At 35.9% G+C, this 25,450-nt stretch overlaps 1 protein-coding gene across 1 annotated transcript in view; it reads left to right on the forward strand.

Moving 5' to 3' along the window:
- The window catches only part of CENPP (centromere protein P), a 218,758-nt gene that overhangs the window by 23,165 nt on the left and 170,143 nt on the right, over positions 1 to 25,450 (forward strand). Inside the window, exon 4 of the mRNA XM_032477409.1 lies at positions 9,929 to 10,017. Coding sequence (XP_032333300.1) covers positions 9,929 to 10,017 — 89 coding nt within the window. The remainder of the gene's footprint in view (positions 1 to 9,928; positions 10,018 to 25,450) is intronic.

The raw sequence follows: 25,450 nt of genomic DNA on the forward strand, positions 1-25,450 counted from the left end.
CTAGGCCTTGTAGCCATGCTAAGTCACCAAGATGATACTGTAGTTCTGCATGACCTCGAAGATCATCTGCTGAAGACTAAAACAGAATGTGGACCCAAATGGGTTGATCTCATTTAGGATGAACAGCCCCTCTCAGGACTCCAGGCTTCTCCTTTGTGTGGCCCAGGAATTCCTGGATGTTGTCTCATTGCAGAAGGATGCATAGTCGGTCCAGCTGGATTTTCTTTCTTCGTGGCTAACGTGATTCTAAACTCAGAGTGTTGATACACCAAGTGCTTACCTCTGTGCTGGCCTCTATTAATAACCAGGCCTACAATCTATGTCAGGTTGGCAGAGTCAGAGATCTGAGGTCCATTTCCGTGTCTGAGAATATCTGCATTATCAGTGTGCTATCATTGCCCCCAAACTGCTCAGGGGCATCCTAGTAGCCCTGAGGTCCTGCAGGCTTCTTCTGCTATTGGCATTCACCTTTTTTATAGTCACCCCATGGGTTATCTAGACAGAAGCCAGACTGCTGGCAAAACGAGGCTCATCCTTGGGAGGCTGTCTACAAGTCCAACTGAAACAAGACCATCCTCTGAACTTGAGGTAAATGAGTTGCTCAAGGGAGCTGTACATTCCAAGATAGGTTGTGCCCAAAGATTAATTGGTGTTCTCATTAGTGGGACTTTGAACTGAGAGATAAAATAGACAGTATTTTAAGTTCATTTTGTTGAGGTTGCATAATTTGATCACATCATGAATCAAATCAAGTATGAGGTTTGTTCTAGGACATTTTTTGTAATGTGATGTACTTCTGAAGAATGGCCGTTGCCTGACCAGAGGCATTTCCAGCATAAACTGGCACTGGGCCCCTGCAGCTCCCACAGTGGTTTGGTTTGCTGGTCTTGGGTGGCCACCATGAGGCTGCACAGACAGAAACAGAGCCACATGGGCCCTGCCATACAGGCCTTTCTACCTCCTACAGCCAGTAGTGAGTGTTACCAGCCTGGACATCACTTCCCTGTCAACAGTATTTTAAGCTAATCTGATGCTCATACCACCAAAGCATGACTGGAAATTTTGTAACCATTTAGTAATGGCCTTAAGTTACACTATTAGCTCATATGCTGAGTGAATTAGAATTAGTTGAGCTTCACATAACAGAAAACTTTAAGGAAGGCTCAAAGTACTAGAAGTTTATTTCTCTATTGATTAGGCAAAATTTCAGGGTAGCTTTTCAAGGGCTGGTATGGTGGTTTCATTGTAATCAGGCTCTGCCATCACCCATGCAGCTTCCAAATCATGGGGCAGTTATCACTTTAGCATTTCAGACATCAGGAAAGGGCTGGGCAAACAAGCCCCTCCCCTGTCACCCCGCCCTTGCCTTAGAAAGACACCTTGCATTTTCCAGAAGCTGTACCATCCATCATTGTCATGTACATTCTAATGGCCAATAAGTTAATGCAAAGGAGGCTGGAAATTTAGTCTTCATTATGCATGGCCATGCAGCCAGTGAAAAAATTGGTGCAAGGAAGAAGTACAGATATTGGGGACTTTAGCAATTTCTGTCCCATATGCCTTAGAGGGTGCAGGAAAAAAAATCTAAGGAAGGGAATGATTTATATTCTTTGAAAGACATAGAACATTGCTGAATCTCTAAAGGGACATTAAGTTGTCATGTGAACATTTGAAAGTATGTAGGTGCTTTTGAACTGCTCAGTTTTACTTAATTTGCTACAGAAAGAATATGCTCTCCCAGGGTATGTAAAGAACACTTGCTTTCTCTCTGCACCTTTCGAATTCTATGATTTTCATTATTTAATGGTAAACTGTCACGTATTCTGGGCCTACTTGGAGTAAATACACTTTTAGAACTATATCTCTAGTAGAATTACGAGGTTAAAGGAGATGTACCTGTAAATTCTGATTAATAGTACCAAACTGCTTTCTAAAATAGTTTCACCATTTTACATGTTGAACAGATTTTCATAGTTGAGACTGACAGAAAAAAAGGAATGCTAAAGAAATAGCAACTTTCTGTGTTCTACAATGTTTTTAAAAAACAAAATTTCCACTAGAGGGAGATGTTTAGCTATCAGAAAATTAAAAAGTAACTAAATAATAAAACTACCTTACTTATAGAATATTGTTATAATAAAATCATAGTAATACAATGTTAGAATGAAAAGCAACCTAGAATCATATTAATTGAATGTTGGAATCAAAAGTATCCTTAGAGATTTATCTAGCTCAACCTTCTTATTTTACAGGAAAATACACCCAGAATGTTTGAATGATTACCCATGTTGGCACACCTATTGTCAGACGTGGTTGGAACATGCAAACTTACCCCCAACATTTACTGTTTGGTGTTGGTAACACTGTTGTACAGTTTGTGAGGAGTTGGAAAAATGTGAAAATTAACATGTGTCAGCATTTGTAGTACATGCAGTGTAATAAATCAAATGGGTGGCAGTTTGTGGGGAAAGTGGCAGACTAAGTATATTTTCATAACTACTTTCCCTGAAGCCCTAAGAAAATTAAAAAAAGGTTCAAAATAGGGAAATTTCAAAATTAAGAGTATTTGGTCTTGGCACAACTTCAACCACTGGGAGCTATAAAAAATAAAATTGACGGCTTGGATAGTCACAGAGGTTTCAGAGACAACCAAGAGCTAGGGCAGAGCTGAAGAATAAGGTTCATATCCTACACATGTCCTCTCCTTCAAGACTGGAGAGCTGGCTCTTACAGCTAATGCATGGAAACCAACATAGATAATCAAATACAGTTAAATAGAGAAATGTGTTCCACGCAAGAAAGAACAAGGTAATGCATCAGGAAAAAAACCTTAAACAGAGTTAAGTAATTTACCTGAAAGAGTTCAATGTAATGATCAAAAAGATGCTAACCAAACTTAGGAGAAAAATGGATGAACACATTGAGAACTTCAACAAAGATATAGAAAATGTAAGAAAGTTCCAAACAGAAGTCACAGAGCTAAAGAATACAATAACTGAACTGGAAATACACTAGACAAGTTCAACAGCAGACTACATGAGACAAGAGAAAGGATCTATGAACTCAAAGGCAGGGTACAGGAACTCACCCAATCAAGGCAACAAAAAGGAAAAAGAATGAAAAAAAGTGAAGATAGCTTAAGGGATTTATGGGACAACATGAAGCTTACTAACATGAAGCCTACTAATTATGGGAATCTCAGAAGGAGAAGAGAGAGAAATGATCCAAAAACACATTCAAAGAAATAATGGCAGAAAACTTCCGTAAACTGTAGAAACAGTTATCCAGATCCAGGAACCTTAGAGAGTTTCAGATGAGAAAAACCCAAAAAGACCCACACCAAGACACATTAAAATTAGAATACCAAAAATTAAAGACAAGGAGAGACTCTTAAAAGCAGCAAGAGAAAAACAACTTGTTATATACAAGGGAATCCCCTAAAGACTTTAAGGAGATTTTTCAGCAGAAACTGCAGATCAGACTAGAGTAGCATAATGTATCCAAGGTGCTGAAAGAAAAATCGTCCCAACCAAGAATAATCAACCTGGCAAAGTTACTCAGAATCAAAGCAGAGATAGAAAAGTTTTGCAGAAAAGCAAAAGATAAAGATGTTCATCACCAGTAAACCAGCCTTATAAGAAATATTAAAGGGATTTCTTTAAGTTGAAAAGAAAGGACACTAATTAGTACCAAGAAAACATGAAAGTATAAATCTCACTGGTAAATATAAAGTGTAGGCATTGAATTAATCACTTACAAAGCTAGTGTGAAGGTTAAAAGACAAAAGTAGTAAAACGTAACTGTAGCTACAGTAATTAGTTAAGGGATATACATGATAAAGAAATGTAAAATCAAAAACATAAAATGTTGAGGAGGGAGAGTAAACATGTAGAGCTCTAGAATGTGTTTCAGTTGTTATCAACTTAAAATAGACTGTTACAAATGTAAATTGTTATTTAAGCCTCATGGTAACTATAAAGCCAAAACCTATAGTAGATACAAAAAAGGTAATAAGAAATGAATATAAGAGTACCACTAAAGAAAGTCATTCAACCACAAAGAAAGAGCAAGAAAAGAAAACAGAGGAACTGCAGAACAGTCAGAAAACAACAAACAAAGTGGCATGAAGTACATACCTGTCAATAATTACTTTAAATGTAAATAGGCTAAATTCTACAGTCAAAAGAAATAGAGTGGATAAATGAATAAAAAACAAGACCCATCTATATGCTGCCTTCAAGAGACTCACTTCAGATTTAAAGACACACACAGACTGAAAGCAAAAGGATGGAAAACTATACTCCATGCAAATGAAAATCAAAAGAAATCTGTGGTAGCTATGCTTATATGAGACAAAATACATGCTTCTTTAAAACAAAGACTGTAATAAGAGACAGAAGGGCAAATGATAAAAGGGTCAATTCAACAAGAGGATATAACATTTGCAAATATTTATGCACACAACAAAGGAATAACTACGTATGTAAAGTAGGTACTAACAGACCTAAAGGGAGAAATAAACATCAATGTAATAATAATAAGGGACCTTAAATCACACACCAATGGCTAGATCATCCAGGGAGAAAAACAATAAGGAAACATTGACCTGAAAGAACACATTAGACCAGGTTGACTTAACAGATATATACAGAACATTGCTTCCAAAAGCAACAGAATATGCATTCTTTTCATAGGTATATGGGACATTTTCCAGAATAGGCCAGACTAACCTATGTAAATCTTATATAAAAGTAGATTGAAATGATGTCAGGCATCTTTTCCGACCACAATGATATGACTAAAAATCAATTACAAGAAGAATAATGGAAAATTCACTAATATATGGAAATTAAATCATGCTACTGAACAATCAGTGGATCAAAGAAGAAATCAAAGCAAAATGAAATACCTTGAGACTAATGAAAATGGAAATACAACAGTCCAAAACATACAGCCTTCAGTAAAAGCAGTTCTGAAAGGGAAGACATAGTGATATATGCCTACCTAAAGAAACAAGAAAAATCTCAAATAAAAAGCCTAACTTTATACCTCAAGAAACTGAGGTGTAAAGATAAAGAAGTGAAGCCCAGGGTTAATCAGGAGGAAAGGAATACCATAAATCAGAACAGAAACAAATGAGAGACTGAAAACGCATTAGAAAAGATCAGTGAAATCAAGAGCAGGTTCTTTGAAAGGATAATCAAGATTGACAAACCTTTAGCTAGATTCACTAAGAAAAAAAAGGTAAAATCAGAAATGAAAGAGGAGATACTACAACTGCTACCACAGGAATACAAAGGATCATAACAGAGTACTGTGAAGAATTATGTACCAAGAAATGGATAAACTCTTAGAAACAACCTTCCAAGACTGAGTCAGGAAGAAGCAGAAAAATCTCAACAGACCAATTACTAATGAGATTGAATCAATAATTAAAAACCTGCCAACAAACTAAAATCCAGGACCAGATGACTTCACTGGTGAATGCCACTTAGGAATAAACCTGACCAAGGAGGTGAAAGACATATATGCTGAGAACTCTAAAACATTGATAAAGGAAATTAAAGATGATTTAAAGAAATGGAAAGATACCCTGTACTCTTGGATTGGAACAATTAATTTTGTTAAAATGGCCGACTGTCCAAAGCAATCTACAGATTTAATGCAATCTCTATCAAATTACCCAGGACATTTTTCACAGAACTAGAATAGATGATCCTAAAATTTATATGGAATCACAAAAGATTCAGAATTGCCAAAGCAATACTGAAGAAAAAGAATGAAGCTGGATGCATAACGCTCCCAGACTTCAGACAATACTACAAAACTACAATAATCAAAACAGCATGGTATTAGGACAAAAACAGACATATGGATCAATGGAACAGAATAGAAAGCCCAGAAATAAACCCACATACCTATGGTTAATTAATCTTAGACAAAGGAGCCAAGAATATACAGTGGAGGAAAGATAGTCTCTGGCAAGTGGCTTTAGGAAACCTGGACAGCTGCATGTAAATCAATGAAGTTGGAACACTCCCTCACATCATACACAAAAATAAACTCAGAATGGCTTAAAGAAGTAAACATAAGACGGGATTCCATAAATCTCCTAGAAAACAACATAGGCAAAACATTTTCTGACATAAATTGTAGCAATGTTTTCCTAAGTCAGTCTATCAAGGTACTAGAAATAAAAGCAAAAATAGACAAATGGGACCTAATTAAACTTACAAGCTTTTGCACAGGAAAGGAAATTGTAAACAAAATTAGACAGTCTGGGAGAAAATACCTGCAAACGATGCAGCTGACGAAGGCTTAATTTCCACAATATACAAATATCTCATACAACTCAGTACCAAAAAAACCAAACAACCCAGTCACAACATGGGCAGAACACCTAAACAGACATTTCTCCAGTGAAGACATACAGATGGCCAACAGGTACGTGAAAAGATGTTCAGTATTGCTAATTATCAAAGAAATGCAAATCAAAACTACAGTCACCTCACACCAGTCAGAATGGACTTAAATGTGGGCTAAAACGTCCACAGATGATAAATGCTGGAGAGAGTGTGGAGAAAAGGGAACCCTTATGCACTTTTGGTGGGAGTGTAATTTGATACAGCTACTATGGAAAACAGTATGGAGATTCCTTAAAAAACTAAAAATATGCTTACCATATGACCCAGCAATCCCACTCCTGGGCATATATCTGGAGGAAATTCTAATTCAAAAAGACATATACACCCCCACTGTTCATAGCAGCACCATTTACTGCAACTAAGACATGGAAGCAACCTAAATGTCCATTGACAGATGACTGGATAAAGATGTGCTGTGTGTGTGTGTGTGTGTGTGTGTGTGTGTGTGTGTGTGTGTGTGTGTGTGTATTCAATGGAACACTACTCAGCCATAAAAAAGAATGAAATAATGCCAGTTGCAGCATCATGGATGGATCTAGAGATTATCCTACTAACTGAAATAAGATAGACTAAAATCATATATTACTTTTATGTGGAATCTAAAAAAAGACAAATTTATTTACAAAACAGAACTTATTTATAAAACGGAAACAGATTCACAGACATAGAAAACAAACTTTTCGTTACCAAGGGAAAAGAGGAGGTGATAAATCAGGACTTGGGAAATTTGCAAATACTAAGAACTATATATAAAATAAACAACAAGGTCCTACTGCATAGCACACAGAAGTATATTCAATAGCTTGTCATAACCTATAGTGAAAAAGTATGCAAAAGAACATATATATATATATGTATAATAATCACTATGCTATGCTCCAGAAATTATCACAACATTGTAAATCAACTATACTTCAATAAAAAATAAATAGCTACTCTATGATCCAGCAATTCAACTTGGTATTTATCCAAGGAAACAAAAACACTAACTCGAAAAGATATATGCACCCCCATGTTCATTGCAGCATTATTTACAATAGCCAAGGCATGGAAACAACCAAAGGGTCCATTGATGGGCAAATGGATAAAGAAAATTATAGTCTGTATATATAATGGAATATTATTCAGCCATAAAATGAGTGAAATAGTGTCATTTGTGACAACATGGATGGACCTTGAGAGCATTATGCTAAGTGAAGTAAGACAGAGAAATAATTGTATGATGTCACTTATATGTGGAATCTAAGAAACAACCTAAACAAAAGAGAATAGATTGGTGGTTTCCAGGGAGAGGAGATGGGGGAAATGGTTGAAGGCAGTCAAAAGGTACAAACCTCCAGAGATGAAATAAATAAGTTATGAGGATCTAATGTACAGTATAGCAACTGTAGTTAATTGCATTTTTAAAAGTTGCTAAGAGAGTAAATCTTCAAAGTTCTCATCACAAAAAAACACAATTTTTGTAATTATATATGGAGACATATATTAACTAGAGCAATTGTGGTGATCATTTTGCAGTATAGACAAATATGGAATAATGATTTTGAACACCTGAAACTAATAGTGTTATATGTCAATTATACCTCAAGAGAAATTTTTGAAAAGAGTGTCTCATATCACAGACTCCAAAGAAAATTTACCTGATGTGGTGACATTCAAACCCAAATGATAGAAAACACTACAGTCTGATAGAGGCTGCTTCATGAGCAGTATGTAAATTTTTGTGAAATTAACAGGACCCTTTTCTTGAATGTCTCTACCCACAAGTTGTAGAGAAAAATGACATATGCGGGCCTAGGTTAAATTGACTGTGGTAGAAAGGAATGTGCTGTTGAAATTCAGGCAGGATCTTTGAAGTCAGGTTGTTAAGTTTTTAAGTGGACATACATTTTTATTTTTCTTGTATATGTGTAGGTATAGAATTACTGGGTTAGATGAAAGTACCAGATTATGACTAGTGATGTTGAACATCTTTTCATAAGTTTATTGGCCATTTGTAAATCATCCCTGACGAAATGTCTGTTGAGATGCTCAGTTTTTAATTAGGTTATTTGTCTTTTCATTATTGAGTTCTAAGTGTCCCTGGAATTTGTTCTTGGTTAGATATGGTGGTAGATGTGTACTGACAGCCTACTTTATCTACAGCTGCTCCTAACAATTCTCACTATGTTCTTGAGTAGCTGAAAATCTAAACAAATTATAAGCCATTAATATCCATTTCTCCAGCAACTCAAAATATAGACAGTCAGTGTCCAGACTAATGGGGAAGAGTCAAGCAGTATCCACTCACCCTATATCCCCTTAGAAAATACTAGAAATTGCTAGATCTAATCCTGGTAACAAATAAGATCCGCAGAGTTCAGAGCATAAAGATGATACAGAGTTTGTTCATCATCATTTAGGATCCTTGCCTCAAAAGGAATTAGAAAATGGAGATAAATACAGTTTTAAAGAATTAATCCAGGAAATACAGGAACATGCTACATTATGACTTCTTGGACTCTCAAATGAAAGCATTCAAAGAAGACTGAATAAGAAGGAACGAGAGCTTAGAGAAAGGAAGAAAGAATTAAATGATTATAGTGCTGAATATAAAACAGATAAACAAGTTTCTTCTGTATAGCACAGGCAACTATATTCAATATCTTGTAGTAACCTATGATGAAAAAGAATATGAAAACAAAGATATGTATATATATGTATGACTGAAACATTATGCTGTACACCAGAAATTGACACGATATAAACTATGTTTCAATTTAAAAAGAGAGAGAGAGAAAATGATTATAGTGCTGAAAATTAAAGTAGCCAGGAGTATAGACTTGAAAAAAATTGCCTAAAAGTGCAACTGAAAAGAAGGAAAAGAAGGAAAATCTGGAGGACAATGAAGAGTCAATATATGATTTTTCCAAAAATAAGAAAAAAGTGAAAGAGAAATTATAGGTAATATGTAATAGAAGAAACTTGACTAGAGGGAAGGAGAAAACCTGAATTTGAATACAGAGTTGTTTTTGGCTTTTTTGTATTAAGGAGCCATTAGTCTTTGTCTTCATTTCTCATTACTTTATGATAGAGTCTTAGAATTCAAAGTTCTGGGACAGAGAATATAAATATTTTAAGTTACGCATTGTCAGAATGATGTTACAGGTTAAATGTCATCCATTATTTTTACTTGCTTATTTATTTATTTTTGTTATTGTTTGTCTAGAAAGTTCTTTCTAACTTAGTAATCAGTTAAATGTCTATATTTCTTCCTATGATTTTGGTGTTTTATATGTAAGTAAGTAATTGTTTGGAGTTCATTTTGGTTTTTAGTATGGATTGAGGGTCTGATTTCATTCTTATAAGAAGTAACTCATGTTTGCATTTCCCTTTCTTGGTTAGTTTTTCCTATTTTTGGGTGACATTTCACCTTGTTTTTTCAAAGTAGTTTTTTGTCTTTGTATTTTATTTAAAAGTTGACTGTGCTTTGATACAAAAAAGTATTTTTGTCCTTATTTTAGAATAAGGAGAGTGTATCTTCAATGATTACTGACCTCAGCATAATAATGGAGCCCACCGATTATTCAGAATTAAGTGAATTTGTGTCTAGGTAAGATACTTTACTTTTTTTTTAAGGGATTGTTTCACTTTACAACTTTAAGTTTACCTGTTCTTTTTCCTTGATCAGTAGATACCAAAATATTTTTGACAGCATAGCACCATTATTGTGACTTACATTTAATATTCTCTGTATCTGTCATTCATTCAATTAAAGTTTATTATACATCTACCATGTGATAAGCATTAAAATTAAAATGTCAGCAAAAACAGATGTAGTCCTGGATTTTCATGGAATTTATAGACTAGAAGAGATGTCAGATATTAAATAATCGCAGAAATAAATCTAAAATTATGGCTGTGATAATTGCTACAGAAAGAGTTACACAATGCTGTTGAAGCATCCATCAGGAATTTGACTTTTGGGGAGAACATAAAATACTTTCCTGAAACTTGAGCTGATATCTGCAAAATGAGCAGGGATACACTAACAGAGAGGTTCTAGACAGAATAGCTTATACACAGACACTGTGGTAGAGGGGAGCATGGCAACTGTGAGCAATGGCCAGGAGACCAGAGTGGCTAGGGGAGGATGAGAGCAGGAGAGTGTGGTAGAAGACAAGACTAGCAACATACGTAAGGTCACACTATGGATTTAAGTATAAGGAGTTTGATCATAGTCCTAAGACCAACATGAAGCACTGAAAGGTTTTAAACTGAGCCTAAGGAAGGCAGAAGTGTGACATTCTGGAAAGAATTATTCCTCATGCTGGAAGGAGAAGAGATTTAAGGGATATAGAATTAGATATTGGGGGGTCAGTGACTAGCCCATTGAAACAGTTCAGGGAAACAGGTGTGTAGTTTGGACTAGAATAATGGTAGTTGAGACAGAGAGCTAGATGGATTTAGGGGATATTCAGGAAGTATAATTGAATAGGCATGATGTTGATGGAATAAGAGGGGTCAGGAGTCAATGACAGATAGTGACTCCTGTCCCAAGTCAACTGTCCAAAGTCAGAACCTGCTTGCTGGTGGTGACTGCGTTTGTTGAGATAAGAAAAGTTGGAAAAGTACCACGTCAGGCGAGATTGTGTCTTCAGTTTGGACATATTGAACATGAGTACCTTTGAAACACTGAAGTAAAAAGAAGTAAACAGCTAAGAAGAGGTGTAGGTAGGAAATATAAACATTGGAGTGATCTGCCAGTGGATAAAGTAAAAACTTTGAGCAGTAATGAGTATGGAGAGAATATAGGGTGAAAATAGAAGAAGGACTGGAACTGAACCTTAAAGGATTCTAAAATATACTGCTGAATAGAACTGAAGGATCCTGCAAAGGAATTAGAAAACTGAGAGATGGGAGGAAAACCAGGAATGTGTTTTTGACCATTGACAGTTGGGTTAACATTAGTTTTTCCTTCACATCTTTAAAGAAATCCTTCCCGTGTCCCCTGGAGGGTATAGATCTGCTATATTGTTTTTGTGTATGTGTGATTTTTCAGATGCTTTCACCTTCTATTAATTTTGCTTTTCAACAGTTTCTGCTATTTCTAGTGTATGTTTATGTGAAAATTCCCAACCATATCTTTCAGATGCTTTTTCTGTCCTGTTCTCTTTCTTCTCTAACTCTGATTACACGTATGTTAGAACATTTGATATATTGTCTCAGTGTTTGGATACTCTGTTCTATTTCTTTCACTCTTTTTTTTTTTCTTTGAATTTCAGTTTGGATAAGTTCTGTTACCCTATCTTCCAGTTTACAGATTCTTCCCTCAGCTGAGGTCCAGTCTGCCAGTGAGCCCGCTGAAGAAATTCTTCATCTCCAGTGTAATATTTTTTATTTCTAGTGTTTTTGTTTGATTCTTAATTTTTCTCTCTGCTGAAATTCGCCATTTGTTCATGCATGTTGTCCAAGTTTTTTCTTTTTACTAGATCTTATAACCTATTAATCAGTTTTTTTTTCTTTTATATTTTCTTATGGAAATTTTCAAATGTAAGTTTTCCCTGTTGCTCAAAAATAGAGCATTCCTATGAAATTCCTTTGTAAGCCAGAATGGTGTAACGTGAAGAAGCAATTACCTCAGGACACATTTTGCTGATGGATGCACAAAATAAATCAAGATACAGCACAGATGCTTACAGACACAGTTCAAAGCTATGGTGGCTTGATGCTGAGATGCTGAGTGTAGTTTCTGGGAAAGGAGCTTGGTGGTACCACTCTAGCTGCTCCGTGTGTGCTTCTGTGACGGCTTGCTGCTAAACACAACTTGAACACTATTTTCACTTTTTGCTTTTTTAAAAACTAAAAGTGAAAGATCTTTTCAGACTTCTTTTTAACTAGCGAAAAGAGGTATTAATATAGATCTTTCGTAAAAGTGAAGTGGTGTGAATCAAACTTTGGAAAAGTGGAGGACAAGTGGATATGTAAAATAATAGTATAATTAACCTGCCACTACCCATTAGGCTACATCATCAGTTATCAGTATTTTGCTAATCTTATTTCATCTATTCTTACACATACACATTTTTAAGCTTTCAATTTGCAAATAATTGTAGACTTACAGGAAGTTGCAAAAAACAAAAACAGTATACAAGGAGATTTCATACACCCTTCCTCCAGCCTCTGACGATGGTAACATCTTGCATAACTATAGTATACTATCAAAATCAGAAAATTGATCTTCATAATATCTAGGGAGCTTTCACAAATTTTATCAGTTGTGCAAGCACTTGTGTGTGTGTGTGTGTGTGTGTGTTTGTGTTCTATGCAATTTTATTACATATATAGCTTCGTGAACCCACCACCACATTCAAGATAGAAGACTATTTTGTTTTCCTTTGTACTAGCTCCTTTTTTCCTCCCAATTTAAAAAAATTGTGATAAAATATATATAACATAAAATTTACCTTCTAACCAATTGTAAGTGTAGAATTCAGTGGTGTTAAATACATTCATAATGTTATACAACCATCATCATCTGTCTCCATAACTCTTTTCATCTTGTAAAACTGAAACTCTATACCCATTAAACAATAAATCCCCATTTTCTTCTCTATTCCATTCCTATTTGTGTCTCTATGATTTTTAATCATAGTTACTTTAAAGTCCCTGTCTAATGTTACTAACATTTGAATCATCTTTGAGTCCAATTCTGGTGATTGGTTTACAACAGGTTGTTTTTTCTTAAATTTTTGTATCTCATAATTTTTTAGTGACTGATGGACACTGTGTGGAGAAACAGTAGACACTGAAACATATAGTATTTATGCCCAGAAATGAGCACAGTCTTTTATCAGGCTGTTAGTATGCAGTTTAATTCAAGCTAGTCAGCAAGTTGAGCTATAGGTGTGGGACTTTTGTTTCTTTCTTAACTTCAGGCACCAAAGGCTTCAGATTCTTCCAGCAGTGAGTTCAAATTCAAATTTAGTTCTTCCTTGTGGGTAGAATGGAGTTTGGGTACCTGGAGGGCTTTCGTCAGCATTTCAGCCTCACTCTCAGCTTTTATCAGTCCCTACACATCTGTATCTCAGAACAGAATTACACTGCACTCTTCACTGCACTAGACACTCCCCCAGCAGTAGATGTAGATGCTTGTTACTTGGTGCTAGGCTCATGGTGGGAGCAAAGGGAGTTCTGTGTTTCCATGGTCCATCCTTAGTATCGGGCGGGTCCTGTGGAACCCACTGTTCCTGCTCCTGTTCCCCAGTGCAGCCAGACTCAGCCTGAATCTGGGGTTGGTCTTGAGTGGGAGAGAGCTCCTTGCCCCTCTCTTGGACACCCCACCATGGTAGCAGGGTTATGCTTGGTTTTAGTGTAGGATCCTGCGCCCACAGGGTTTCCTACCCCTCCCATGGAGCAGAGGGATTTAGCTTCTGCCCCTCTTCCCAAAGCAGTGGATCTTTCTTCTGGTATCAGAAGTATTTTCTCCCCCCCTCCCAGAATCAGACTCGGTTTGACTCCTCGTCCTCCCTTGCAAGAGATTTTTTTTTCTCCCATTGCTTTGCTGCTACTTCTTTAGGAGCTTAGGGCTTTTGCTTCCTACCAGAGGAGAATTCTGGCTTTTTGTTTTAGCAGCAGCTAATCACGTCTTCTTCATACCTGTGCCACTGCGGGGAGCTCTCTGTGGGCTCCTGCCATGACTCCAGTCTTTCTGGGAGAGTCCCTTTGTGTCTGGGGTTCCTGTCTGTTCCAAAATGACACCCTACCCTACATTTGTCCTTTAAGAATTTGTTGAAATTTGAGTTGCTTTCTTGTTACCCACTTGTATGGTGGCTGCTTCCCTCCCCTACGTTTAACCATGTAAGTAGTTTATGTGTCCTGTTTCTCCTTTGAGGGAGAAAAATTTTAATTTACTTGGTTGCCTTATAACTTTAGGGCTTTTATTGGGTCAAGAAAGTTTAAGATTTTATAGATTAGTCAGACTTTTCCTTGACGTTAGATTGAGAGTGGTCTTCTCAGCAGCTTTTTACATCTTTAATATAAGTGGAACTCTTTCTTGATTTTCTCTTGACTCTCATTCTGGAATTTGGGACATATTATCTTTTTTCCTCTGCAGGCATCTTGCCCTTCCTTTATGTTTTCTATCTCTTCATATTTTTGTGTTTATTCTTTTTTTTGTGTGTGTGTATGTATATATATATACATACACACACACAAAAAAAGAATATATATATATTCTTTTATATATAAAAGAATGTATATCTTTTATATATAAAAGAATATATATATATAACAAGTATAGTCAGTTTACAATGTTGTGTCAGTTTCTGATGTACAGCACAATGCCTCAGTCATACATGAACATTCATATATTCGTTTTCATATTCTTTTTTGTCATGAGTTAATACAAGAAATCGAATATAGTTCCCTGCACTATAAACATGAAGTTATTGTTTATCTATTATAAATGTATCAATTAATATCTGCAAGTCTCTAACTCCCAGTTTATCCCCTCCCCGTCCCTCCTCGGTAACCACAAGTTTGTTCTCTATGTCTGAGAGTCTGTTTCTGTTTTGCAAGTAAGTTTTTTTGTCTTCTTTTTTAGATTCCACATGTAAGTGATATCATGTGGTATTTTTCTTTCTCTTTCTAGCTTATTTCACTTAGAATGACATTCTCTGGGGATATCCATGTTGCTGCAAATGGCATTATTCTAGCATCTTTTATGGCTGAGTAGTATTCCATTGTATAAATATACCACAACTTCTTTATCCAGTCATCGATGTCGATGGACATTCATGTTACCTCCATGTCTTGGCTATTGTAAATAGTGCTGCTATGAACATTGGGGTGCATATGTCTTTTTGAATTAAGGTTCCCTCTGGATATATGCCCCGGAGTAGGATTGCTGCATCATATGGTAAGTCTATTTTTAGTCTTTTGAGGAATCTCCATACTGTTTTCCATAATGGCTACACCAAACTGCATTCCCACCAACAGTGTAGCAGAGTTCCCTTTTCTCCACATACTCTCTAGCATTTATCATTTATGGACTTCTGAATGACAGCCATTCTGACTGGTGTGAAGTGATACCTCATTATTGTAGTTTTGATTTGCATTTCTCTGATAATTAGTGATGTTGAGCATTGTTTCTATTGGCCATTTATATGTCTTCATCGGAGAATTGCTTGTTTAGGTCTTCTGCCCATTTTTGGATTGGGTTGTTTGTTTTTTTTTTATTAAGTTGTACGAGGTATTTTTATATTCTATAAATTAAGCCCTTGTCAGTCTCATCTTTTGCATTTATTTTCTCCCATTCTGTAGATTTTTTGTTTTTTGTTTTTTGTTTTGCTTATGGTTTCCTTTCCTGTGCAAAAGTTTGTAAGTTTAATTAGGTCCCATTTGTTTACTTTTGCTTTTATTTCTGTTGCCCGGGTAGACTGCCCTAGGCGAACATTGCTGAGATTTCTGTCAGATAATGTTTTGCCTATGTTTTCTTCTAAAAGGTTTATAGTGTCTTATGTTTAGGTCTTTAAGCCATTTTGAGTTTATTTTTATGTACGATGTGAGGGAGTGTTCTTACTTCATTGATTTACATGCATTTGTCCAGGTTTCTCAACACCATTTGCTGAAGAGACTGTCTTTACTCCATTGTGTGTTCTTGCCTCCTTTGTCAAAGATTAATTGACCAAAAGTTTGTGGGTTCATTTCTGGGCTCTCTATTCTGTTCCATTGATCCATATCTCTGGTTTTGTGCCAATACCATGCTGTTTTGATTCCTGTAGCTCTATAGTATTGTCTGAAGTCTAGGAGGGTTATTCCTCCAGCTTTGTGCTTTTTCTTCAGTAATGCTGTGGCAATTCTGGAGCTTTTGTGATTCCATATAAATTTTAGGATTATTTGTTATAGTTCTGTGAAAAATATCCTGGGTAATTTGATAGGGATCACATTAAATCTGTAGATTGCTTTGTGTAGTATGGCCATTTTAACAATATTAATTCTTCCAACCCAGGAACATGGGGTATCTTTCCATTTCTTTAAGTCATCTTTAATTTCCTTAGTCAGTGTTTTGTACTTCTCCGCATATAAGTCTTTCATTTGTGCTTATTCTTGATTGTTCCTCAGATCTGTATTTTGGTTCAGTAATTATTCTTCATTTTCTGACTAATCTGCTCTTAAGTCCCCATCCATTGAGTTTTAATTTTCACTGACAGTACTTGTTATTTATAATAGTTCTATGTGTCTCATTTTCAAATCTGTCTCTCTCTCTTTTTTTTTAAAGAATCTGTTTGTTTGTTTTTGAAGTACAGTTAATTACAATGTGTCAATCTGTGGTGTATGGCACAATGTCCCAGTCATGCACATACATACATATATTCATTTTTTTAATGGTTGCTTTTCAGTGTAACTATTCTAGATTATCTTCTTAGATGAATATTCCAGTAGAGGATAATTACTGCTTCAAATTGTGTCTAATGGGCTATTAAACCCATCTGTTGATCTTTCAACCTCACTGTCAGGACTGGTCATTGCTCAAAAGTTCTTTATGTTACCTCTTTTGTTTTCTAGTTTTTCTGCTATTATGAATAGAAGTGCTGGAAACATTTGTGTAGGGGGTTTTGTGTGAACATATCTTTTCATTTCTCTTAGGCAGGAATGGGCAAAATCTGATTCACAGACCAACTGCCTATTTTTATAAAAGAAGTTTTATTGAAACACAGTCCTGTCTATTCCTTATGTGTTGTCTATAGTTGCTTTCATGGTACAGTGGCAGGGTGAAGTAATTGTAACGGACCATGCAGACTGCAAGCCTGATGTATTTACTGTCTGACCCTCTAAGGAGAGTTTACTGACTTTTGCTCTAGGATGAATACCTGGGAGTGGGACCTTTGGGTCATATGGTAAGTGTATGTTTTTCTTTATAAGAAGTTGCCAAACCATTCTCCAGAAGGTTGTACGAGTTTTGCATTTCTACCAGCAATATATGAGAGTTCCTTTTGCTCTTCATGCTCCCTAACACTTGGTATGTATATATTTTTTGACTTATCCATTCTAGTAGGAGTGTAGTATAATCTCATTTCCCTAATGGTTAATAATGGGAGCGTCTTTACATGTGCTTAATTGCCATCGAGTCCTCTTTTTTTGGTGAAGTTTATATTCCAGTCTTTTACTTATTGCTTCATTACTTATTGCTTTATTACATTATTTATTTTCTCACTGTTCTTTTGGGAATTCTTTATATATTCTGCATATAAGTCCTTTGTCATATATGCAATTTCCAAATATTTCTCCCATTCTGTAGCTTGTCTTTTCACTTAACAGTATCGTTCAGAGAGCAAAACGTTTTCATTTCAAAAACACAGCTTACCTTTTTTTTTTCTTTTTTAAGCTCTTCTTTTTGGTGTGATGTCTGAGAACTTTTTGCCCAACCTCAGGTTATGAATGTTGCCTTCAAAAGTTAGAAATTTTCTATAGTTTTACTTCTTACATTTAGATCTATGATTTATTTTCACTTAATGTAATTGTTGATATGTTTGGATTGAGATCTACCCATTTAGCAGTTATTTTTATTCTCTCTGTCTTTTTCTGCTTTTTTCTCCTTTCATGTCTTTTCTGGATTCTTTGAACATTTAAAAAAAATTACACTTTAATTTGATTTTTTTCTATGTCTCTTACACATTATATAAATATATATATTAAATATTATATCTAAATATGTATTGTATGTATATATATATTATATATATAGCTGGTTTCTTTAGGGATCACAGTCTACTTGGAATTAATTTTTTTTTTTGCCACTTCAAGTAAAAACTTTATACTAAATAGATCCCTTTACTCTCATCTCTTCATGTTATAGTCATCATGTGTATTACTTCCACATACATTATGACCCAGTCAGATACTGTTATAATTCTTACTTTCTGCCTTTTAACATATTTTAAAGAACTTAAGAGAAGAATAGTCTGATACATTTATGCAGATTATTACCATTTTGGTTGTTTTTCATTAGTTCCTATTATTATAGGTTTCCCTCTGGCATTGTTTTCTTTCCATCTGAAGACCTTTATTTAGCATTTCTTTTTGACGACTTTCACTTGGACAAATTTTCATCTAAGAATGTCATTTTTATACCTTCATCTCAGGAAGAAATTTTCACTAGATACTGAATTCCGGGTTGAGAGTTCTTTTCTTTCAGTCCTTTAAAAATGTTGTTTGACTTCCTCTGGCCTCCATGGTTTCTACTGAGAAATCTGCTGTCTTGAAATCCTTGATCCTCTATTATGTTGTGTCTGTTTTCCTCTAACTGATTCAGGAAGTTTTCTTTTTCTTTAATTTTCAATAGTTTGATTATGAGATGTTTAAGCATGGATTTCTTTGAGTTATCCTCTCGGGGGTTATCTGAGCTTCTTGTGCATTTACATCTTTTTACCCAGTTTGGAAAGTTTTCAGCCATTATTCCTCCAAATATTTTTTTTGCTCAGCACTTTTTCTTCTGTGCTTCTGGGTCTCTGATGATATCAGTGTAAAATCTTTTGGTGTTCTACTGCATATTCCTGTGGCTTTGTTCAGTTTATTCAATTTCTTCCTTCTGTGTTATTCTAACTGAATGGTTTCTGGTACTCACCATTACAGTCACGGTATTAAACAGCTTCATCAATGTGAAAAATCCCTCACACTGTCCACCAACTCTTAACCCCTGGCAAAACGTGCTCTCATCTTCACTAGAGTTTTTCCTTTTACAAAATGTCAAATAAATTAAATCACACAGTGTGCAACCTTATGAGACTGATTTCTTTACTTACCATAATGCCGTTGAGATTCATCTGTCTTTTCATTTCTGAGTAGTATTCCATTGTATGGATAATAGTTTGTTTATCCACTCACTTATTGGAGGGACGTTCAGGTTATATCCAGTTTTTGGTGATTATAAATAGTGCTACTCAATAGACGTTTTTATGTGAATGTGAGTAGTCTTTAGGGTAAGTAACCAGAAGTGGGGTTGCTGAGCCATATGATAAGAATATGTTTAAATTTATAATAAACTGAATATACTGCCTGACTGTATACTCGAGTGACTATACCATTTTGCATTCCCACCAACAATGTGTGAGAGAGACTGATAGTATTTAATGAATTAACTTCTGATAATCACATGATTTTAGACCTAATATTCCTAGGAATTTGTTTTTTAAATAAAAGCTTAAAGTTTTTATTCTGAATTTCTCTTTAGGTTTTGCTTTATCCTTGAGAAAGAGACATTTTGGAGTAACACTACTTTTTTGACTACTCTAGTTGAAACTGAAATGCGTCACTGCCAAGATTTTGTGAAAAAAATCTACGGAAACATCTGTTTTACATTTACTGAAATTTGAACTATGCTTGGGAAAAATAGATAAATTGAAATCACTCTTACTGCTGTAAGAGCCAACACACACACACACACACACACACACACACACACACACACACAGAATTTCTTCCTATAATGGAAAACTATGGATGTGAATGGGGCTGAAGGAATTGTGACTTACTCCACTTTTAAATAGTTTTATTTTTTTTTATGGACATATAGTTGATTTACAGTGTTAGTTACTGATATACAGCATAGTGATTTAATTATATAGTTATCTATAGTCTTTTTTTAACTTTCGTTAAGTTTATTTTTTTGAAATTGAAGTATGGTTGATTTATAGTATTGTGTTAGTTTCAGGTGTACATACAGCATAATGATTCAGTTTTGTTGTGGATTATATTTCATTATAGGTTACTACAAGATATTGGGTATAATTCCCTGAGCTATACAGTAAATCTATTGCTTGCTTACCTGTTTGTAAGGGAATAAAATGTATCATTTACATTAGCAATGAAAAAGTAAACTAATCAAGAGTAATGTTTCTTTCTTACATTTTAAATCAACTGTGCTTCAATTAAAAAGCAAACAACCAACCAGCCAACCCATTTAAAATATGGGCAGAAGAACTGAACAGACATTTTTCCAAAAGAGGAAATGCAGTTGGCCAACAGGAACCTGGAGAGCTGCTCAACATTATTAATATCAGGGAAATGCAAATCAGAATCACAATGAGACACCATCTCACACCTATCAGAATGGCCATAATCAGAAAGAACGCAAATAACAAATGTTGGCAAGGATATGGAGAAAAGGGAACCCTTGTACCCTGTTGTTGGGAATGTAAATTGGTGCAGCCACTATGGAAAATAATATAGAGCTTTCTCAAAAACCCAGAAATATAACCAGCAAATGGCCCAGCAACTCCAATCCTGGGCATATATCTGAGAAAAACAAAAACATTAACTCAGAAAGATACATATACCCTGCTATTAACAGCAACTTTATTTATAATTGCCAAGATATGGATGCATCCTATGTGCACATCAACAGATGAATGGATAAAGAAGCTGTAGCATATATACGCAATGGAATACAACTCACCCATAAAAAGGATATTTTTGCCATTTGTGGTCCTTAATTCACTTTTTTTTTTTACACTTCTAAAACCAGAACTTCATATCTGGTGTAAACATTTCCATTGCATCAAAAGCAACAAAATACCTAGAAAAAACTTAACCAAGGAGGTTACCTATACTCTGAAAACTGTAAAACACTGATGAAGGAAATTGAATGTGAGACAAAGAAATAGAAAGATATCTTGTGCTCTTGGATTAGAAGAATCAGCACTGTCAAAATGGCCATACTGTTCAAAGCAATCTGCAGATCCAATGCACCCCCTGTCAAAGTACTCATGACATTTTTCACAGAACTACGACAAACAATTCCAAAATTTATACGGGACCATAAAAGACCCTGAATTGCTAAAGGAGTCTTTTGTACGTCTTTTTCTCATCTTTTTGTTCTCTTTTCTTATGGTTTGATAACTAGAGAAGGTCCTTTAACATTTGTTGTAAACCTGATTTGGTGGTGCTGAAATCTTTTAGTTTTTGTTTATCTGTGAAGCTTTTGATTTCTCCATCAAAGCCTTGCTGGATAGAGTATTCTTGGTTGTAAGTTTTCCCTTTTCATCACTTTAAATACACTGTGCCGCTCCCTTCTGGCCTGTAGAGTTTCTGCTGAAAAATCAGCTGATAACCTTATGGGAGTTCCTTTGTATGTTATTTGTTGCTTTTCTCTTTCTAATTTTATTATTTTCTCCTTATCCTTAATTTTTGTCAATCTGATTACTACGTGCCTTGGTGTGTTCCTTTTGGGTTGATCCTGTGTGGAACTCTCTGCACTTCCTGGACTTGGATGGCTGTTTCCTTTCCCAAATTGGGGAAGTTTTTGGTTATTATCTCTTCAAAAATTTTCTCAGGTCCTTTCTCTCTTCTCTTTCTGGGACCCCTATAATGTGAATATTAGTGTGCTGCTTGTTGTCCCAGAGTTCTCTTAAACTATCCTCATTTCTTTTCTTTTTACTTTTTTCTGTTCTGCAGTAGTGATTTCCACTAATCTGTCTTCTAATCTAATCTGTCACTGATCCATTCTTGGTTCCTTCTAGTATGTTATTCATTTCAGTGATTTTATTCTTTAGCTCTGTTTGGGTATTCTTTATATTGTCCAAGTCTTTGCTAAAAACTTCTCTTTGTGCATATATGTTCCTCTTGAGTTCTCTGAACATCTTGGCCATCATTACTTTAAACTCTTTCTCATCACTTATTCCTCTTCTGGGATTTTATCTTGTGCCTTGGCCTGGGAGATACTCCTTTGCCGCTTCATATGGTCTATCTTTCTATGTGTTTGTGGATTCATTCCACAGGCTTTGGGATTATTGTTTTCTTATTTCTAGTATCTGCCCCCTGGTGGATGAGGCTGGACTAGAGGCTTATGCAGGTTTCCTGGCAGGAGGAGCCAGTGGCTGCCCACTGCTGGGTAGAGCTTGGTCCTGGACTTCTGGTGGGTAGGACTGTGTCTAGAAGCGTTTGTGGTTTAGGAAGTCTGATGATGGGTATGGCTGTGCTCCCACCCTGTATGTTGTTTGGCCTGAGGCTTCCCTATAGGCTGTTGGGTGGCGCTAGGGCCCATGCTAATGATTCAATCAAGGTGTCAGCCTCCAGGAAGGCTCATGTGGATGAACACTCCTGGAATGTCCACCACCAGCTTTTATGTCCCAGTGAGCTGCAGCCGTTCCCTACATCCCCAGGAAACCCTCCAAAACCAGCAGGCAGGCCTGGCCCAGGTTCCTATGAAATCACTGCCTCCGCCCTTGGACCTGGTGCATGTGAGTTTCCACGTACGCTACGCTTCCCCATAATTTCAAGAATTTAAGAGTAATAGTTTGTTATATTTACCCAGATTTTTGCCATTTCTGATGAAACCTTTTTAGAACTCGTTGCATATATCATTGTTGTGTTCTCCTAAATACTTTGCAATCTAAGAATAGAGGTATTTTATATACTCATAGTGCAGTGATCAACCTCAGGCCATAAATTGACATTGATAAAATACTTTTATCTATTTTGCCATCCATATTCCAATTTGGTTATTTGATCTAATAATGTCCTTGTCGACTGAAATAAATGCGCAGCCTAAAAGTTGAGAGTTATGTTTTATTTGGCAGGAGGACTCAAGCCAGGATGACATCCCCTCAGATCACTCTGAGGGACTGCTCTGAGGTAGGGGAGGAGCTAGGATATACAGGAGCTTTACAACAAAGACCAGGTAGTTGGAACAATAAAACATTGCTTGTTATCTAAAGAAAACCAGGCATCTCAAATTAAAGAATTTTGTGCTTTTCTGTGTATGGGAGGAAGCAAACATTTGGGCTCATTGAATCCATTCCTTTGACAAGCACCTAGCTGTCTAGGGCCAGTGTCCTGTCCTTTCTTATTCTGAATCCCTCAGAGAGCACCATTGTGAGTGGCTGCAGAGGCCGGGCTGCAGGCTTGTCTTCACTGGGGGGTGGCGGCAGCCGCTGATGACTTGATGGTTTCAGCATTCTTTGTTTGCTGATATGGTTTGCAGTATTTTTGGCTCACATTCTTTATTATATTTTCTTTTCCCCTGCATGACCTAGTCTAGTGTCACGTATTGCATGTAGTTATCATGTCTCTATAGATTCCTTTAATCTGGAACAATTCCAAAGTGTTTTATGACTTTGCCATCTGGAAAAAATACAGTTCTTCCATCTCCCCCTGCACTCTCAGTAGAACATTTCTTATTTTGTCTTTTTTCTCATGATTAATTGCTATTGTGTATTCTCAGGTAACTTGCTATGTGGGTGATGTTTTGTCCTTCTCAGATATCTGTCCCTCAGAGGTGAGGTTAATTTTGATCATTCAGTCTTAACTGTTGCCTGATTTGCCACTGTGTCATCACTGCTTTTTTTTTTTCCTCCCTTGCAACTAATCAGCATTCTGTGGGCAGACACTTTTATGATCATACAGATACTACTCTTTGTTAAAATTTCTGCCTATACTTAGCCCCTCCTGGTGATTCTTTTCTGATCCACTCTTCACTGTGATGTTTGCAACATTATGATTTTTCAAGCCTAGCACTTCCCTTTACATTCCTCAACAGGAATTCGGCCTTCTGCTTAAGAAATAGATCTCCTTTCTCCCCATGTATGTGTGTAAATGTATATATATATCTATTTACTATAGATATGGTTTTATTCACTCTTATTTTTTCCAAAGACTTATAATTGCTTACTCTTCTTATCATGTCTTTCAGTACTTCCTTATATTCTGGCATAAAAAGACTTCCAGGCTCAAAATACAGCCCTCCTGCCCCAGGATGACAATTTTAAAATAAATAAATCCATGTGTATTGAGAGCATATTTTATATTTTGTAGTATATTAGTCTCTAAGAATAACTTTGAACAAGATATGACATTTCTGACTTCATGAAGCTGACAAACTAGTAAATGAGCGAAACCAGTACTGTGTGGTACATGATGACGGAATAAGGGCTATAGGAGTGTAAGTGCATGTATGTATATTATGTGGCACACGTTGTTGTATGTACTTAACACGCAGCAATGAGCAAAGTAAAACATCTCTGCCCTCATAAACTTATTTTCTAGGAGACAAAAAAGGCAATAAATAAAGCTGATACATAAGGTGAATAATAGAGATAAATGGTCTGGGGGAAAATAAAGTGGGTTGGGAAATAGGGAATATACAGGATGAAGCAGAGGTGTCTTTATTTTTTTTTTAAATTGGAGTATGGTTGATTCATAGTGTTGTGTTAGTTCCAGGTGTACAGCAAAGTGCTTTATTTATAGGTAGGTAGGTAAGTAGATAGATAGATAGATAGATTCTTTTTTAGGTTCTTTTCCATTATAGTTTATTACAGGATATTGAATATAGTTCCCTGTGCTATACGGTAGGACCTTGTTGTTTTATCTCTTTTACATATAGTAGTTTGTATCTGCTGGTCCCAAACTCCTAATTTATCCCTCCCACCTTCCCTTTTGGTAACCATAAGTTTGTTTTCTACGTCTGTGAGTCTGTTTCTGTTTTGTAAATAAGTTCGTTTGTATCGTGGAAGTTTTGTACTTAATTCCCTATACCTGTATTGCCCCTCTCCCCTCCCCTCACCCCACTGGTAACCACTAGTTTGTTCTCTATATCTGTGAGTCTGCTTCTTTTTTGTTATATTCACTACTTTTTTGTATTTTTTAGATCCACATATACATGATATCATATATTTGTCTTTCTCTGTCTGACTTACCTCACTTAGTATGATAATCTCTAGGTCAATCCATGTTGCTGCAGATGGCACTATTTCATTGTTTTTATGGCTGAATAATATTCCTTTGTGTGTGTATGTATATATGTTTATATATGTGTATTCTTTATCTATTCATCTGTTGATGGGCATTTTGTTTGCCTCCATGTCTTGGCTATTGTAAATAGTGCTGCTATGAACATGGGAGTGAATATACCTTTTCGAATTAGTTTTCTCTGGATGTATGCCCAGGAGAGGCATTGCAAGATCATGTGGTAACTCTATTTTTATTTTTTCAAGGAAACTCCATACCCTTCCATAGTGGCTGCACCAGTTTACATTCCTACCAACAGT

The sequence above is a fragment of the Camelus ferus genome, chromosome 4, assembly GCF_009834535.1.
Source record: "Camelus ferus isolate YT-003-E chromosome 4, BCGSAC_Cfer_1.0, whole genome shotgun sequence".
NCBI classification, from domain to species: domain Eukaryota; kingdom Metazoa; phylum Chordata; class Mammalia; order Artiodactyla; family Camelidae; genus Camelus; species Camelus ferus.